This window comes from Portunus trituberculatus, chromosome 49 (genome assembly GCF_017591435.1).
Source record: "Portunus trituberculatus isolate SZX2019 chromosome 49, ASM1759143v1, whole genome shotgun sequence".
In the NCBI taxonomy this organism is placed as follows: Eukaryota; Metazoa; Arthropoda; class Malacostraca; order Decapoda; family Portunidae; genus Portunus; species Portunus trituberculatus.
In genome coordinates this window covers 4,475,360-4,492,639 of record NC_059303.1, presented here as the reverse complement: position 1 = coordinate 4,492,639, position 17,280 = coordinate 4,475,360, and the positions used below count along the sequence as shown (strand labels likewise).

The window sequence follows — 17,280 nt, the reverse complement described above, 5'->3', positions numbered from 1 at the left end:
AGTGCAGTAATCACTATAAGTAGTAGTATTGGTATCGGTGGTATCAGTATCGGTAGTAGTATCGGTATCGGCCCAATTAGGTGGTATCGGTATCGGAATCGGCCAAAATTTTGGTATCGGTACATCTCTAATATATATATATATATATATATATATATATATATATATATATATATATATATATATATATATATATATATATATATATGTGTGTGTGTGTGTGTAATTCACTGTTTGATCTGCTGCAGTCTCTGACGAGACAGCCAGACGTTACCCTACGGAACGAGCTCGGAGCTCATTATTTCCGATCTTGGGATAGGTCTGAGACCAGACACACACCACACACCGGGACAACAAGGTCACAACTCCTCGATTTACATCCCGTACCTACTCACTGCTAGGTGAACAGGGGCTACACGTGAAAGGAGAGACACCCAAATATCTCCACCCGGCCGGGGAATCAAACCCCGGTCATCTGGCTTGTGAAGCCAGCGCTCTAACCACTGAGCTACCAGGCCGTGTGTGTGTGTGTGTGTGTGCGCGTGTGTATAAATCCATGAATATACAAACCTACTAATGTCCTTGAGGGGAATTAGCAAATATAATGTCTCTACATATATCAACTATTACTAATAGATACACACAAGGAAAGAATTGTCTAAGAATTGAAGTAGTTTACCAGCTGATAAAAGATTACAAGAAAGAACTACAGAAGATATAATGGAATACAATGAGTCATAATCAGAGTAAGTGACTGAAACGCAGCAAGAATGAACCATGACTACATATACAAACTGAACAACTCCCCTTCAAAAGACCATCCTTAGCCAAGACGTGCGTGTCAGTGCTGCTGAGGCTTCATTACTACCAGATGACTTTCCAAAGCAGACAGAGGCATTTACAGTCCATGCACAGTGATCTGACATCCACTAACCTCATCATCAGAGCCAAAACCAACCTGAGTGTCAGTTTTGGCCTCTGAGGCATCAGGGTGACGTCGTGAACGACGACCATTCTTCTCACTTTCAGGAATCTTGCCAGCCATGCGGCTTGGGATCTTGTGGGGCTTATAATCCTTGTCTGTTGTGTCAGCATCTTCTTCCTTAACTTCTGTTTTCTAAAGACACCATAGGCAAAATACTTTGCAATGAGACATAGATTAGCACATTTCCAATATTCATGTCTTTGTTTAGAGCTGTTGTGTAAATCATTAAATAATGTTTTATCCACAGATGAGATACTATGAGAAATTCATGCATTACTTAAACATGATCTCAACTTACCACTTGGGGTAACAATTTGCCTTTGTTAAAGATGTCATAAGGTTGGAGAATCCTCTCATAATGTGCCTTCAATAGAGCTCCCAAGCTTTTGTTTGCTGGGAACCCCATACGAGATGCTATTTTGTTCCATTTGCGTTCTTTTGAGACTTGTTCATTTCCACCTACATAATGAAAATATGTTTCATCAGTGTCTGTTACCAGGTTATAATACCTTTAAACTTCATGACCACAAAATAATTTCAATGCATTTCTTTTACTGATCTTTCATGTTCAAAGCTCTCAAAAACTTGACATTGCAAATTTTTTTTTCAAATTTGATTCTTTACAAATTAAATACTGTCATTTTATCAATTTTCTTGTTCCATTAATCTACATAATGCTCAATTTCCCTTGAAACTTTACATATTAAATTAATATATATCCATAGCTGTTTTTGCTTATCCTGGAAACATCATTAATCTAAACTCTCGATTTCCATCTCACAAAATGCATACCCCTCCACTGTCAAGGATCAGTGCAACACTGGCACAATTACAGTTCAAGAATGGTAACAAATAGATGGTCATCATTACTGACTGACCTGCCCAGTGTAAACAGTCAACTCTTCTACATGATGGTCATGTATCCAAGAATAAAGAAAATTTCAAGAAAAATAATATTCAAGATATTTTTATAAGAATTGAAATCATATTACAAGTGTATCACTTTTATCCAATGAATTGGAGCCAAAACTAATCAATCTTGCACTTCCTGGTACATAATATGACTTACAGCTTCAACAGTAGAAACAGATGATAAAAGATGATAAATGCTACATTGCACCTCACTCCCTATAAAATCATGGACATAAAATTATGCTGAAGGGCACTAATTTCTTACCTTCTGACCACACATGTCTATGTAGTGAGTACAAGTCAAGTGCTTTCCTCTCAACAACAGGTATTTTCAAAGATGACCCTTGAAGCTCCCAGAATTTTGCAATCTGATCCAAAAAGTTAAGCTTGATCCGGGTGTGTGCCTCAAGTTCATTTAGCCTCTGAATACGTGGTGTAAACTTGAAGTTATCAACATCAACAGCAAATGGAGGTTGCCAATCCTGGAAAGATTTAACATGATGTAATTTCAAGCACATAAGAGCACACACAAGCAAGCAAGCAAGCAAGCAAGCAAGCAAGGGCGTATGCCCCTGCGCGCGCACACACACACACACACACACAAAACAGTGAAGTGGAATGCATTGAATAATGAAGTTGTTACAGTACATAATGTGCAGAACTTTAAGGAAAAATTGGATAAATGGAGACATGGAGACAGGACACTATGAGCCCTACTCGAACCTTGTACAATACAACTAGGTAAATACAACTAGGTAAACACACACACACACACACACACACACACACACACACACACACACACACACACACACACACACACACGGAGATATTTGGGTGTGTCTCCTTTCACGTGTAGCCCCTGTTCACCTAGCAGTGAGTAGGTACGGGATGTAAATCGAGGAGTTGTGACCTTGTTGTCCCGGTGTGTGGTGTGTGCCTGGTCTCAGGCTTATCCGAAGATCGGAAATAATGAGCTCTGAGCTCGTTCCGTAGGATAATGTCTGGCTGTCTCGTCAGAGACTGCAGCAGATCAAAACAGTGAAACACACACACACACACATAAGAAAATTAGAGAGACTACAAAAAAGGCTACAAGAATGGTTCCAGAATTTAAAGGGATGGCAAATGAGGAGAGACTAAAGGCAATGGATCTACCAACCTTGGAGCAGAGAAGAGAGAGAGGGGATCTGATACAAGTTTATAAATTGATTAATGGAATGGATGAAGTGGATAATGAGAAACTGATCCTGAGAGAAGAATATGACTTTAGAAGCACAAGATCGCATAGTAAGAAACTAAGGAAGGGACGATGTCTGAGAGATGTTAAAAAATTTAGTCTCCCGCAAAGATGTGTTGAGACTTGGAACAGTTTGAGTGAGGAAGTGGTGTCAGCAAAGAGTGTGCATAGTTTTAAAGAAAAATTGGATAAGTGTAGATATGGAGACGGGACCACATGAGCATAAAGCCCAGGCCCTGTAAAACTACAACTAGGTAAATACAACTAGGTAAATAAATACACACACACCGGGCATACCACATAATTTGCTAAGGAATATTAGAGTAGCATTTCACTACATGGACAAAGAAATGATGAAGAAATTGATAAGTACTGTTATAAGACCCAGATTGGAATATGCAGGAGTAGTGTGGACCCCTCATAAAAAGAAACACATAAGGAAATTGGAGAGGCTACAAAAAATAGCTACAAGAATGGTTCTAGAATTTGAAGGGATGACATATGAGGAGAGACTAAAGGCTATGGATCTACCAACCCTGGAACAAAGAAGGGAGAGAGGAGACCTGATACAAGTTTATAAATTGATCAACGGAATGGACCAAGTGGATAATGAGAAATTGATCCTGAGAGAAGAATCCGAAGTACAAGATCGCATAGTAAAAAGCTGAGAAAAGGAAGATGTCTGAGAGATATTAAAAATATAGTTTCCCGCAGAGATGTATTGAGACGTGGAACAGATTAAAAGAAGAAGTAGTGTCTGCAACGAGTGTGCATACTTTTAAAGTAAGATTGGATAAGTGTAGATATGGAGACGGGGCCACACGAGCATAAAGCCCAGGCCCTGTAAAACTACAACTAGGTAAATACACACACACACACACACACACACACACACACACACACACACACACACACACACACACACCCGGTTGCTCAGTGGTTAGAGCGCTGGCTTCACAAGCCAGATGACCGGGTTGATTCTGGCCGGGTGGAGATATTTGGGTGTGTCTCCTTTCACGTGTAGCCCCTGTTCACCTAGCAGTGAGTAGGTACGGGATGTAAATCGAGGAGTTGTGACCTTGTTGTCCCGGTGTGTGTTGTGTACCTGGTCTCAGGCCTATCCGAAGATCGGAAATAATGAGCTCTGAGCTTGTTCCATAGGGTAACGTCTGGCTGTCTCGTCAGAGACTGCAGCAGATCAAACAGTGAAACACACACACACACACACAACATGGAGAGGGATGGCTGGATGCTATCTACCTGGACTTGAGAAAGGCCTTTGATAAAGTACCACACAATAGACTGATGTGGAAACTAAAGAAGATTGGAGGAGTAAATGATAAACTAGCAAAATGGATGGAAAATTACTTAATGGGAAGAGAAATGAGAACAGTGGTGAGAGGAAGGAAGTCCGAGTGGAAGAAGGTAACCAGTGGAGTTCCACAAGGATCAGCGCTGGGTCCCATCATGTTTTTGATTTATGTTAATGATATACCAGTAGGAATTGACAATTACATGAACATGTTTGCGGACGATACTAAAATTATGAGGAGAGTAAAGAATGTGGAAGATTGTAACAAGTTACAGGAAGATCTTGATAAAATATATGAGTGGAGTAAGGAGTGGCAGATGGAATTTAATATAGACAAGACCCATGTTATGAAAATGGGAAGAAGTAGATACAGACCAAACAGGGATTACAGGCTGGGTGATGAGAAAATTAAAGAGACCAATGAGGAGAAAGACTTAGGAGTAACCGTGCAAAACACTTTGTCACCGGAGAAACACATTAACAAGATTTTTTGGAAAACATACAACATGCTTCAAAATATTGGCCTTGCATTCCACTACCTAGATGAAGGAATGATGAAGAAGATATTATGTACCTTAATAAGACCCCAGTTAGAATATGCAGCATGTGTCTGGTCACCGCATATGAAGAAAAATGTGAAGAAGGTGGAAAGGGTACAGAGGCTGGCAACAAGGATGGTACCAGGACTCAGGAGTTAGACTATGAGGAAAGACTGAGGAAGCTGGGGCTGACCACATTAGAAGAGAGAAGAACAAGAGGAGACATGATAACTATGTATAAATTGGTGAACAAGATTGACATACTGGACAGAGAGTTGATAAAGGTGACCACAAGTAATCATCTCCGAGGACATGGAAAAAGCTAATAAAGGACATCTGTCTAAATGACGTGAGAAAGTACAGTTTCCCGCATCGTAGCATTGATAAGTGGAATAAACTGAGCAGTGATGTCGTTGATGCGGTGTGTGTCAATCAGATGAAAGAGAGATATGACAGGAATGGACAAGGAGACAGGTCACAGAGAGCTTAGCTCGGGCCCTGTAATACACAAATAGGTAAACACACACACACACACACACACACACACACACACACACACACACACACACACACACACACACACCAATTTGGGATGTAATTAACAACTCTTTAAGGAAGGAAGATACCAAAGGAATGGAAAAGAGCCAATATAGTCCCATTATACAAAGGAGGAAAAATGACTGAACCCCTAACTAGTGTGGTGGGTAAGATCTGTGAAATTATCGAAGAAAAATACCTGGAGAGAAATGAAATCATTAATAATTCCCAATTTGGTTTTAGAATAAGGAAGATCATGTATAACAAACTTACTAAGCTTTTATACAAGAGGAATAGATGAAGTACAAGGAAGAGATGGATGGGTGGATGCAGTGTATCTAGATATTAAAAAGGCTTTTGACACAGCACCACACAAAAGACTCCTATGAAAAATAGAACACATGGGCAGAATTAAGGGAAATATCTTAAATTGGATGACAGATTATTTAACAGAGAGGGAAATGAGGACAGTGATAAGAGATACACCATCAAGTTGGAGTACTGTAACCAGTGGCGTACCACAGGGTTCGGTGTTGGCACCAATAATGTTCCAAATACTGCATATGTCAACGATATACAAGAGGGTTTGAGTAGCTTCATAAATTTGTTTGCAGATGATGCCAAGCTTTTGCAAGTTATAAAAAACCAAAATGATTGTATGGAATTACAGAAAGATATTGATAAGATCTGGAGATGGAGCCAGAAGTGGAAATTAGAATTTAATACTAAGAAATGCCATGTAATGGAAATGCGTAAAAGTAATAGAAGACCTACATGGGAATATAAAATGGAAGAAGAGATTATAATGAAAAGAAAAGAAGAGAAAGACCTGCGAATGACTATACAAGACACCCTGACTCCAGAAATACATATAGCTAAATGGATTATTTGCTTCAACATACAAGACACTAACGAACATCAGGGTAGCATTCAATTACATGGATAAAAGTATGATGAAAAAGATATTAACCACTATGATAAGACCTAGACTAGAATATGCAGCAGTGGTATGGTCGCCATATAGGCAGAAAGATATCAAGAAACTAGAAAGGATACAAAGGGCTGCTACAAAGATGGTCCCCCTGAAATAAAAGATCTTCCCTATGAAGAAAGACTGAAGGAGATAGAGCTACCAACTTTGAAGGATAGATGGGAAAGAGACCTAATAACGATGTATAAGTTAGTAAACCGTATGGAGAAGATAGATAGACAAGACCTGGTAACACTGACAGAGCAGGGAGACAGACAAACACGAAGACATTCCAAGAAAATCATGAAAAGTCACTGTCATAGGAATATCAAGAAGTTCAGTTTTCCACACAGGACAGTAGACATCTGGAATGGATTAAGTGAAGAGATTGTAAGAGCAGAAAGTGTGCGCAAATTTAAGGAGAAGTTAGATAAATGTAGATGTGGAAACAGGTCACTATGAGCCCCACTCAAATCCTGTAATATACAACTAAGTTAATACAAGTAGGTAAATACACACACACACACACACACACACACACACACACACACACACACACACACACACACTATAAAGCTGCACATGTCATCTAGTCCAACATTCCAGATAAACATGACAAGTCATTGAGAATTTTTATGGAAAATGTTCATTGTAGATGGGTGATGCATAAGATACTGAAGATACTGGTCAATTTGGTTTATCATAGATACAAGTTAAATGCAATAATGGCCTCCCATAAAATTATAAATAGTTAGGCAAAGCTTGCTAAGCACAACTTCAAATTATCTTACAGTGTCTTGAGAAGGGACCCACAAGGTGAAAACACGCAAAGAAAAAATCATCACAATCTTTGTCCATGATTGAAATCTGTGTCCTCTCATGAGTGTGCTATCCCTTACACCAGGGATTTTCAAACTTTTTTTCCATCATGACTCAGTTTGATTTTGTACACTATCTTGATGACCTATTATGCCCAATCTATTGTACCTTTTTCTGAACCTGATATCAGTTCATGATAATGTGTGTGTGTGTGTGTGTAATTCACCTCGGTCGCCTGCTGGTCACCCAGCCAGCCATTACGGAGCGAGCTCAGAGTTCATAGACCGATCTTCGGGTAGGACTGAGACCACAACACACTCCACGCACCGGGAAAGCGAGGCCACAACTCCTCGAGTTACATCCTGTACCTATTTACTGCTAGGTGAACAGGGGCCACACATTAAGAGGCTTGCCCATTTGCCTTGCCGCGCCAGGAATCGAACCCAGACCTCTCGATTGTGAGTCAAGTCGTGTGTGTGTGTGTGTGTATATATATATATGTATAGGACTTGTATATCAATAGTGTCCCTTTCCCAACTCTTAGATTGGCCCCCCTACTTCTCTCTGTTGGTGCTACTTTAGCGTGAGGTCTACTGCCATATGTGGCCTACCCAGGTGCAGCTTGAGGTCTACCGCATGACTCTCGTCCCTCCAGGACCCTCCCCGCATAACAGAGGAGGAGAATTCAAGCCTGTGTTACGTTACCCTCTAAAGGGATGTCAACTACAGTCTGTTCATACAGGAAATGAATTTTTCCATTATACGGACATGAACAACAAATTGCACTGCCTGTGTGAAATATTAGAATTAATATTTCTCTTTATATTAGATATACCAATGTCCACAATAACGACTCTCACAGGAAAATCTACCAGTACTGTAACTGACTGATTCAACATGTGCCGAGAAGTGTGTACAGCCAGTTTCTCATCAACAACGAGGAAAGATGGTAGGAACAACAGATAGCTCCATCCAAATTGATGAGGCAAGATTTGCTGGTTGACGGAAGTACAACCAAGGAAGGATGCTGAATGGAGACAATGCTCCTCTCTTCGAGGACAGTGATGCAGAACAAGAAAATAACAGAAACCATGGGTGTAGAATTGATGGGCCTTGGGTTTTTGGTCTTAAACAAGGCTCAGACTGTCGGTACTTTTGGGTGGAATGACGTGACTGCAACACTCCAATCCCTATTATTGAAAGGGAGTGTGCATATGGTTTGGTGATTCATTCAGATGAGTGGCCTCTTTATAGCAACCTAGATGCCATGGGGTACCAGCATTTTACAGTGAACCACCAGCAACATTTTGTGGATCCAGTGACAGGAGCACACACACAGGCAATTGAACGATCGTGGTTGGACACTAAAACAGTGATTTTGAAGAGAATTTTTACCTTTCTTCCTTATCTATTTAAGTCATTCCTAGGATATGTACAAATTAAGTGTCTATCGCTAAAATAAATGTATGGAAATGTGTGATATCCATGAGGGAGGGACAATGCAGTGGTAGACCTCACGCTGTAGTGCTAACGGGAGGTAGATCTCACGCTATAGTGGTAGACCTCACGTTAAAGTAGCATTTACCTCTCTCTCTCTCTCTCATATATCTATGACACTGTATGGATTATAATAATTATTATCATTATGTGGCAACCAAATGAATTTCAACTTGTGACCCCATACTGGGTCGTGACCTGTACCTTGTTATTAGGTAACACTGGTGGGAATCTTTCTGCATCTCGGTTTTATCAAAACATCTGATGAACTCCTACCAAACTACAGAAAATAAACATTAGTCTATGATGGTTTAAAGTGTTCACTAACTTAAGTTACTGTCTGAGTAAGAGGTTTACCAGAGAAAGCAGGGACCGCCAAGCACTGAACCGGGGACCTTCCACTTGCCGGGCAGACATGGTACCCATTACAACATGGTCACCTTCCTGGTCACAACACTCATATCTCCCTCCTAAGATTACCGCTGCCAGACTAGGCAGGGGTGTGAGAATTGCTAGCTGGATCCTACTCACTGTGCCATGTTAAAGCATGGGGTTTTACCAGTAAAGGCAAGCACCACCCAGAGATCAAATCAGACACTTTCTACTATTACACAACATTTCCTATGAAGACAAAACATGTTCTCCAGCTCATGTGTTTGACACCAGATGCTTTGGGTGACTGGGCTTCATAAAATATTTTAATCCAGAGTCACATTAATAAAACTAGTTTACTTTTTATAGCACCTCCCTTTTCTAGCTATGAGTAGGTTAGGTTAAATTCTTCTTCCAAGTGGCTTATGAATATACATTTACTAGATACCAAACAAACTGCCAACCTACAACAGTCTGCCTTCCTGTCTTTGCAGAATGCATACATGATGGAGTGATGATGCAAAAAAAAAAAAAAAAAAAAAAAAAAAAAACTACAATTTGTTCAAGTTTGGACTAGCATGTTACAAAAACAACACCCTTAAAATATTTTCACTGTCTATCCCTCTCTACATTGGTATTTCATATGTAATATTATACAGGAATTTTCAATTATTTTTGAACGATGAAATACCAGATTGATTGATGATAATACACAAATAACACAATGCAGTCCTCCAGCCTCTTTTGTTGCTACTAAGTTACTTCACTTCACCTAAGTAATATTATTTTTCAACTCTAAACAAATACACACACCACAATCTCTCTCTCTCTCTCTCTCTCTCTCTCTCTCTCTCACACACACACACACATATATATATATATATATATATATATATATATATATATATATATATATATATATATATATATATATATATATATATATGTCAGTTATATAGCAATGACAGGTGATAATGAACATTTGGATCAGTTCTATGTGTGAAATTATGTTCAGAGGTAGATATTACATAGTATTAGTCAAAAAGAAACTTGATGTATATGAACATTTTGGTGTAGATGTGATTCTGGAATGAGACAAAATGGCTTCCACCCTTCTCCACCTCCTGAGCCTACCTTGTCTATCTCCACCCATATCCTCATAACTACTCCTATCCGACTGCCTTCCTTCCATACTTACCGGCTGTGTCCCTCTCCACGCCCTAACTCCACTGATTCCCCCCAACCCCCGCCCAGGGCAGGCACCACGCTGCTGCGACATGCGGGGTCAACTATCCACACCCTGCCCTCGCGACTCCAGTGTTACCCATCTCCCATCCTGAAAAAAACTCAAATGACCTGAAGTAAAGTTTAGCACAAGGCATTACGTCCCTAGCAGCATCGCCACCCCACCCCAAGTCACGAGTATCGCCCATGACCACCACCTCTATTTAGACATTGTCCATACGTCTCACAACACCCTACTTTCAGTTCAAGAGGGCAGGCTAACTGTGGCTGATATCTGGCTGGCCGTACTGTGGGGCCACACCTCACGCTTTGATCTTCCACCTGTATCCTATATGTTTACCGAGAACAGTTCTTTAAATCTCCTGTCGCGTCATGTAACACGCGTTGCTTTGCGAATATTTCCACGTCCCGTTGTTCACATCCAGACAATGTCATCTTCCAGCATTTAACACACGTGCAAGCTGTCATAAAGCCTCGAGGGTCAAGGTGACGCCACGAAGACAGTCAAAAAAGGATGAGGCCCGAGTCGCCATATCCCTTACAGACGCGTGCACGTCTCCTCCCTGCACGCATATGCGGCCAAGCTCACGATAATGCATTGCTTCCGTGGCTATAAAAACACACGAAACTCGCAGCATTGGGTCAAATACCCCGTCTCTTGCACATTCGGAACAAAAAAAACAAGCTAATCACCCAAAGGACGCGTCGCTCTCGCCCACGAAGTAGTGTGCTCCTCCGTGCACACCTTCGGCAGAGGCTACCACTGAAATCAGTCATCACCCTCTTTTACCCCTAACTACTCAGCTATCCATAGCACACAAGTCACAAAGGCATACAAAGGGCCGTGTTAAAGCTAATCTAGAGGTGAACAGACAAGTGCGATGCTGTGTATTACCGGTGGAGGAATTATTTTACAGATCCCGGATTGCTCAGCGATGGGCCGTATCTTGTTAATGTATCCCAAGGCATCCTGGAACTCCTCCCACGTCGGCTTGAACACGGGGGCTTCTGGAGGAGGTATGAACTGGAACTCCGGTGAGGTCATCTTGCCCCCAAAAAAATAAGATATCACGCCGAACAGCGAGGAGAAGTCATGTCCGATATAAGGAGGCAGGGGCAGAGGAAGATCTGGCGAACGTCCACCTCCCCACTACTTCTGTTTACTACTGACGGCCTGACTCTCTCGCGCGGAGGAATACACTGCCAGCCTGACGCACACTAGGAAGCAAAACTAGATCGTATTATATTTTTTTTACTGAACAATATTGGAGTTTCTATACAATTTGCTTGAAAGTGCTCAAACATTATAAAACACTTAATGTCACATGTATTGATTTGTGCGAAGGCATATTTTTAATTATTTCACAATAATTGCTTCTATATTTTTTTTTACTTTATTTATAATTTTTTAATCGTTTGGTGTACGTCCATTATTAGCATTGCATCATAAAATTGGTGCGTTTGGCATGTGTCCAGTGCTATATGATAAAAGCCACGTAGAAGCTTACTAAACAAAAGAATAAACATATTTATAGTAATACCATGAAATTGATAATAAATAGCTACTTCCCCTCTGAGCCTATAGCTGTGTCCATCTTGATAATCATTTAACGCTTGATAATAACCTTTTGTTAGTTATTGAACAACTATTCTTATACAACGGCAAATCAATGTAGAAACCCACGAGACAGGTAATAATGTAATTACAGCACAGGGTGTAATAGGTAGATGTTTATTTAGTCTGGTAAATTTCGGATGTAAACTTAACCAGTTATTAATTTGCTTGTGTTTGTTTCGTGTGTTACAAATATTTTTTAATTGTCTTGATATGCTAATGACAAAAAAAAATGTTTATCTCTTTTTAATATCTCACAAAATGTTATACTCTTCATACATTTATCTACCGGGAATTTTATCTATCTATCTATCTATCTATTTAACTATGTATCCATCTATCTATCTATCTATCTGTTTAGTTGCTTATTCATATTTGTGTCTGTCTGTCTGTCTGTCTGCCTGTGAATTCGTCTATCTATCTATCTATCTATCTATCTATTTATCTGTCTATCTATCTATCTATCTATCTATCTATCTATCTATCTATCTGTCTATCTATCTATTTATCTATCTAACTATTTATCTATCTGTCTATCTATCTATCTATCTGTATGTCTGTCTGTCTGTCTATCTATTTATTTATCGGTTTATCTTTCTGTTGATCTGTCTCTGTGTCTGCCTATCTATCAGTCTAATGAATCTACATCCACCTACCTGTTTAATTATCTGTATGTTTGCCTGTAACCTTTACAGTCCCTATTAAGCGGCAAGCAGATGCTTTCGATTTGAAGTATCCTATTGTCCTTGCATTCTCGTGACATATTCCTTTCTTTCTGCAGTCATCCTTTCTATTGCTTTACGCTGTTCATTTCACTGAAAGTCCACCACTCGTCTTTCTGCATTTTTTTTTTTTCGGTTAACAATATTCTTTTCTTATTGTTCTGCTGAGAGAGAGAGAGAGAGAGAGAGAGAGAGAGAGAGTATTTGTCTCTCATTCTACTAGATATAGATGTTTCCAAGTAGCAACAGACAATATATCAATCTGTTCATAGTGTATGTAGCCTATACATTGATGTGGAATATGGAAACTTTTTCTTTTTGTGGTACAGTAGACGAAAACAATTACTTTGAGTTTACGTAATACCAACCAAACTCAGGAGTCAGGAAATCTACGGAATAAAATATCGTTACAGATGTACCACACGGTGTATGTCTGAGAGTCGAAGAAAACAAAAAGAAGGGAAAAAAATTAACAACAACATTAATAAATGTGGATCATGCGCTGTACCATCCACAAATCTCGCTGCAGGGAACAGCAAAGTATAAGTGAAGGTGAAGGGCTTTCCCAGTTTGTGGTGCCTTACGTAAGTGCACAATATTCGTTTCCTGAGTTGGACTAGAAAGAGTGTTTTCAAGCAGCATTATTAAACTGGCATATTTTAATGCAGTGCTGGTTCCGAGGTGAGCGTCGCTCCCCAACAGGCAAGAATAAAGGTGCACCGCCCCTCCGTCGCCGCCTGTAAACACTGCGGCATGGCGGCGACAGACAGGTGGGTTCAAATGTCAACGCTCTCATTCTTTCTTGCAAGAGTTTAGCGAATTGAGGTACTGCCTGTGGATCCAGCCTGGTCAATGTACTGGTGATTGTGCGTTAATTTAAGTGTTACCTTGAGGTTAAGCATATGCTTTTGGTGTGTTTAATACATTACCGAGCCGTGGCCGAAACTGTTGCGTATCAACAACAGAAGGTCTGTCTTAGTGGACAAAATTCTGAATGATCTTTTCAGGTAACCAGTTCTTGTACAGACTAATAGATTACCGTCGGTTGCAATAGGATTGATTATATTGGTCGTAGTATGTTGCTGGAGCCTCTAAGTAGTTAATGATTTTCAATGCATACCAGTTGGTTGATTCCCAACAACGTTCTTAATGATTGTATAACTTTCAGAAGGAAGTGTTTGTCATTGCTACATTGAGGTTATTTTTTATCTATTGAAATATCTACTGTGCTCATTTCGTGCTTTAAGGATCAAAATACAACTATTGATGCATTCCGTATTATTTAATGGCAGACTGACGCCTTTCTCCCGATCTGCTGGAATAGTGTCACTACAGTTTGGATGCTTTGGTGAATACAAAGGCAAGGCATGCCACTCTGCTTACTAATATTTTCGACTCTTAACCCTAAACAAACAAGTGAACGTGGTGGGAAAGTGGGGTTACTGGTTGGGGAAAGCTAAAATGTGGTTAAATGTCACCACTTACCACAAAAAATAAGTGAGAGTTATTGCTGCTTTTGCTATGATGAGCACCATCTTTGATACTAGAGAAAATTGCCTGAAATCATTGGTCTATCCTTGTCTTCACCTGCAGTCCTGGTTGGAGGTTTCATCTGCTAGATGGGGCTCTAGGCCTCATCTAGGTAAGAAACGACATTAATCTAACCTTGCGGTCAGCTTCATTTTTCTCAGTATTACTAGAGAACCTGTCAGTCTCACTGACCCAAAAAAGGAGTGCACCACTGTGAAGTAGATATTTTTTTAAGACTCTGTTCTTCTATACCCTTTCCCTTGCTAATTAGTATTAATTTGATATCAATGCTGATAATTAAGTTTTGTGAAGAACATGAAATCTTTGCTTTAAGTTAAGTTAGGTGTTAGTGTAGGTTAGGGTCAGTTAAGGCTTAGGTTTAGTTAAAATGCATTAGAGATGTACCGATGCATCGGTATCAGTATCGGAATCGGCGGTATTGGCCATTTTTTGGGTATCGGTATTGGTATCGGCTTATTTTATGCCGATACTTCCGATACTTAAAAGGAATTTACTACTTAGTGATATATTCGATATAAGATATTGATGATACCAAATTAATATAATATGGCGTATTAAGTTTCCGTGGTGATTACCGTATGTCATAGAATACTGTTTTCTGTGGTAATAAGCCACAACCTCTAAATTGGACGTGTATGAAACGCGTATAGGCTGAACTCCGGCATCCTGTCACACGGTCGGTCATGAGTCACCACGCATTCTCACTGTCTCTCAGTCAGACGCTGCTCCTCCACCCACACAAAGTTCACACAGGTGAAAAGCTTATGTTTTTGAACTATAATCTAAGAATGTCAAACTTCAGATATTGAGAATCCAACAAAATGATTTGGTATATATATATATATATATATATATATATATATATATATATATATATATATATATATATATATATATATATATATATATATATATATATATATATATATATATATATATATATATATATATATATATATATATTAGGCATTTTGCATTATTGTAAATAACAGCATATTCTTATTTGATTTATATTTAACAGTGCTAGTGGTAGCCTTTTCCAAGATATCATACTGGAATAGGTGGAAGCTCAAATTATATATATGTATATCAATTTTAATGCAAGTTTAATTTTTGAGTTATATACTTGTGTTAACCTAAGTATGTAAAAATTCCATAACTAAGAAAGTAACGATTCTGTTTTGTAATCATATGCATTGTGTGCATATTGATTATTTAAGATCATAGCAATACACTAGAAATTTTGAATAAACTAAACTTTTTTCTATTTAATTGAAAAGATTAGGTGAAAGCTCATTTTTCTGAATTGGTCTACTAATGTCTAATGAATTAATATCAAAGGGTGTCAGATTTAATTAATGAGAAACATCCACAACAAAATGAGTTTCTTTTGCTAATATTTTGTGTATGTTTTACAATTTTAATAATTCTAAATATATTTTTGATCGCCAAAATATCGTCAATGAAATTAATAATGAAAATGCACAAGACCAAGTGGTCGCTAAAGGAGTAAGAAGTAAGAATTTAAAATAACTGACAAAAATCGGAAAACTGAGAAGATAATCATTCCAATTACTGAGTAATTTACCTTTGCAAATGGCTTCAAAAGCTTTTAGAATTGGTCTTATTTCACAAAACGTTCTCAGAAGGACTTACAGCATCCCCCAAAACAAAGCCTCCCATCTGATAACGCTCGCCGTCCACCAACTCATCCTGGTGTCCAGTGCAGTAATCATTATAAGTAGTAGTATCGGTATCGGTATCGGTAGTAGTATCGGTATCGGCCCAATTAGGTGGTATCGGTGTCGGTATCAGAATCGGCCAAAATTTTTGTATCGGTACATCTCTACAATGCATTATTAATGACTTTGTATGCATAGAAGATGAATATATCTATATTTAGGATTGTTCTAAGTATAGTGATATATTTAAAAAAATCGGAGGAGTTTTTAAAAAATCTAGGGATTTTTCATTAGTCAGGAGTGCTCATTTCATGTTTTAGGCCTTAAGATGCAGCCATTGATGCATTCCTTATTATTTAATGTCAGACTTACACCTTTCTTCTTATGTACCCTTTACTCATCCTTAAAGGGTACTTGTGTGGTTATCACTCGACTTATTTTGGTAGAACGCTGTATGATTTATGGAACTGCACACTAAAACTCTAATATTTAGATTTATATCCCCAGCACTCCGGTGTCATTTTGATGTGGTTAGCCAGCTGACTGCCATGTCTGCAGTAAGTTAGAGGCTCTCACCTCTCAATTAAGTTAATGTTGCACCTCAGTAAGTTAAGATAAAGAAGAAAAACTAATGAATGTTTAAATGTAACTCATGTGATTTTATTTTCAGATTAAGAAGTTCTCTGAAGAAGCGGAATAATTTTTCAGTCAACAGAAGAAGTATAGATGCGTCAAAAAATGCTGAGGTGAGATGTTTTGATATACTACACACACATACACACACACACACACACAGACACATTTATATATATATATATATATATATATATATATATATATATATATATATATATATATATATATATATACACACAGTGGTACCTTGAGATACAAGCTGCCTGAGATATGAGTTTTTTGAGATACTAGCTACCATTTGGTCTTTTTTATTTTGAGGTACGAGCAAAACTTTGAGATATGAGTCATGCTTGGGGATGTTGCCGCTATAGTCGCAGCTCGGGGCATCGGTCTAGCCTCAGCTGAGCTAGTTTCTACATGTTTCTGGTGGATTTCATGCATTGTGATTGTTCTTTTATCATTTTCACACTATTTACTGACTTTTTTTATTTATTTTTTTTTGTTGTTGTCTAAAGAAAGTGTAGTTTTAATTTATGTTTAATGTTTACATGTGAATGGTGCTTGCATCCCCTCCCTCCCTCCGCCTCCTCTACCATTTACCACCATTAGCCTGAAACGTGTGTGTCCAAGGTAAGAACACTTAATA

At 38.8% G+C, this 17,280-nt stretch overlaps 2 protein-coding genes across 4 annotated transcripts in view; one reads left to right on the top strand and one right to left on the bottom strand.

Moving 5' to 3' along the window:
• LOC123499065 (lysine-specific demethylase 5A-like) overlaps window positions 1-11,612 on the bottom strand; it is a 36,654-nt gene extending 25,042 nt beyond the window's left edge. For both annotated transcript variants that reach the window (XM_045246661.1, XM_045246662.1), the window contains exons 1-4: window positions 11,324-11,612; window positions 2,163-2,379; window positions 1,284-1,444; window positions 935-1,117 (exon numbers count right to left, since the gene is read on the bottom strand). In XM_045246661.1, the coding sequence (XP_045102596.1) occupies window positions 935-1,117; window positions 1,284-1,444; window positions 2,163-2,379; window positions 11,324-11,473 (711 nt within the window). In that variant the 5' untranslated portion in view covers window positions 11,474-11,612. The remainder of the gene's footprint in view (window positions 1-934; window positions 1,118-1,283; window positions 1,445-2,162; window positions 2,380-11,323) is intronic.
• Window positions 11,613-13,315: 1,703 nt separating this feature from the next.
• Window positions 13,316-17,280, top strand: part of LOC123499378 (coiled-coil domain-containing protein 77-like) — a 15,383-nt gene continuing 11,418 nt past the window's right edge. Inside the window, exons 1-4 of one of the 2 annotated variants that reach the window (XM_045247296.1) lie at window positions 13,333-13,349; window positions 13,434-13,535; window positions 16,669-16,744; window positions 17,244-17,264. In XM_045247296.1, coding sequence (XP_045103231.1) covers window positions 13,519-13,535; window positions 16,669-16,744; window positions 17,244-17,264 — 114 coding nt within the window. In that variant the 5' untranslated portion in view covers window positions 13,333-13,349; window positions 13,434-13,518. Of the gene's footprint in view, window positions 13,536-16,668; window positions 16,745-17,243; window positions 17,265-17,280 lie in introns of both variants that reach the window. The other variant, XM_045247297.1, reaches the window with a different exon arrangement.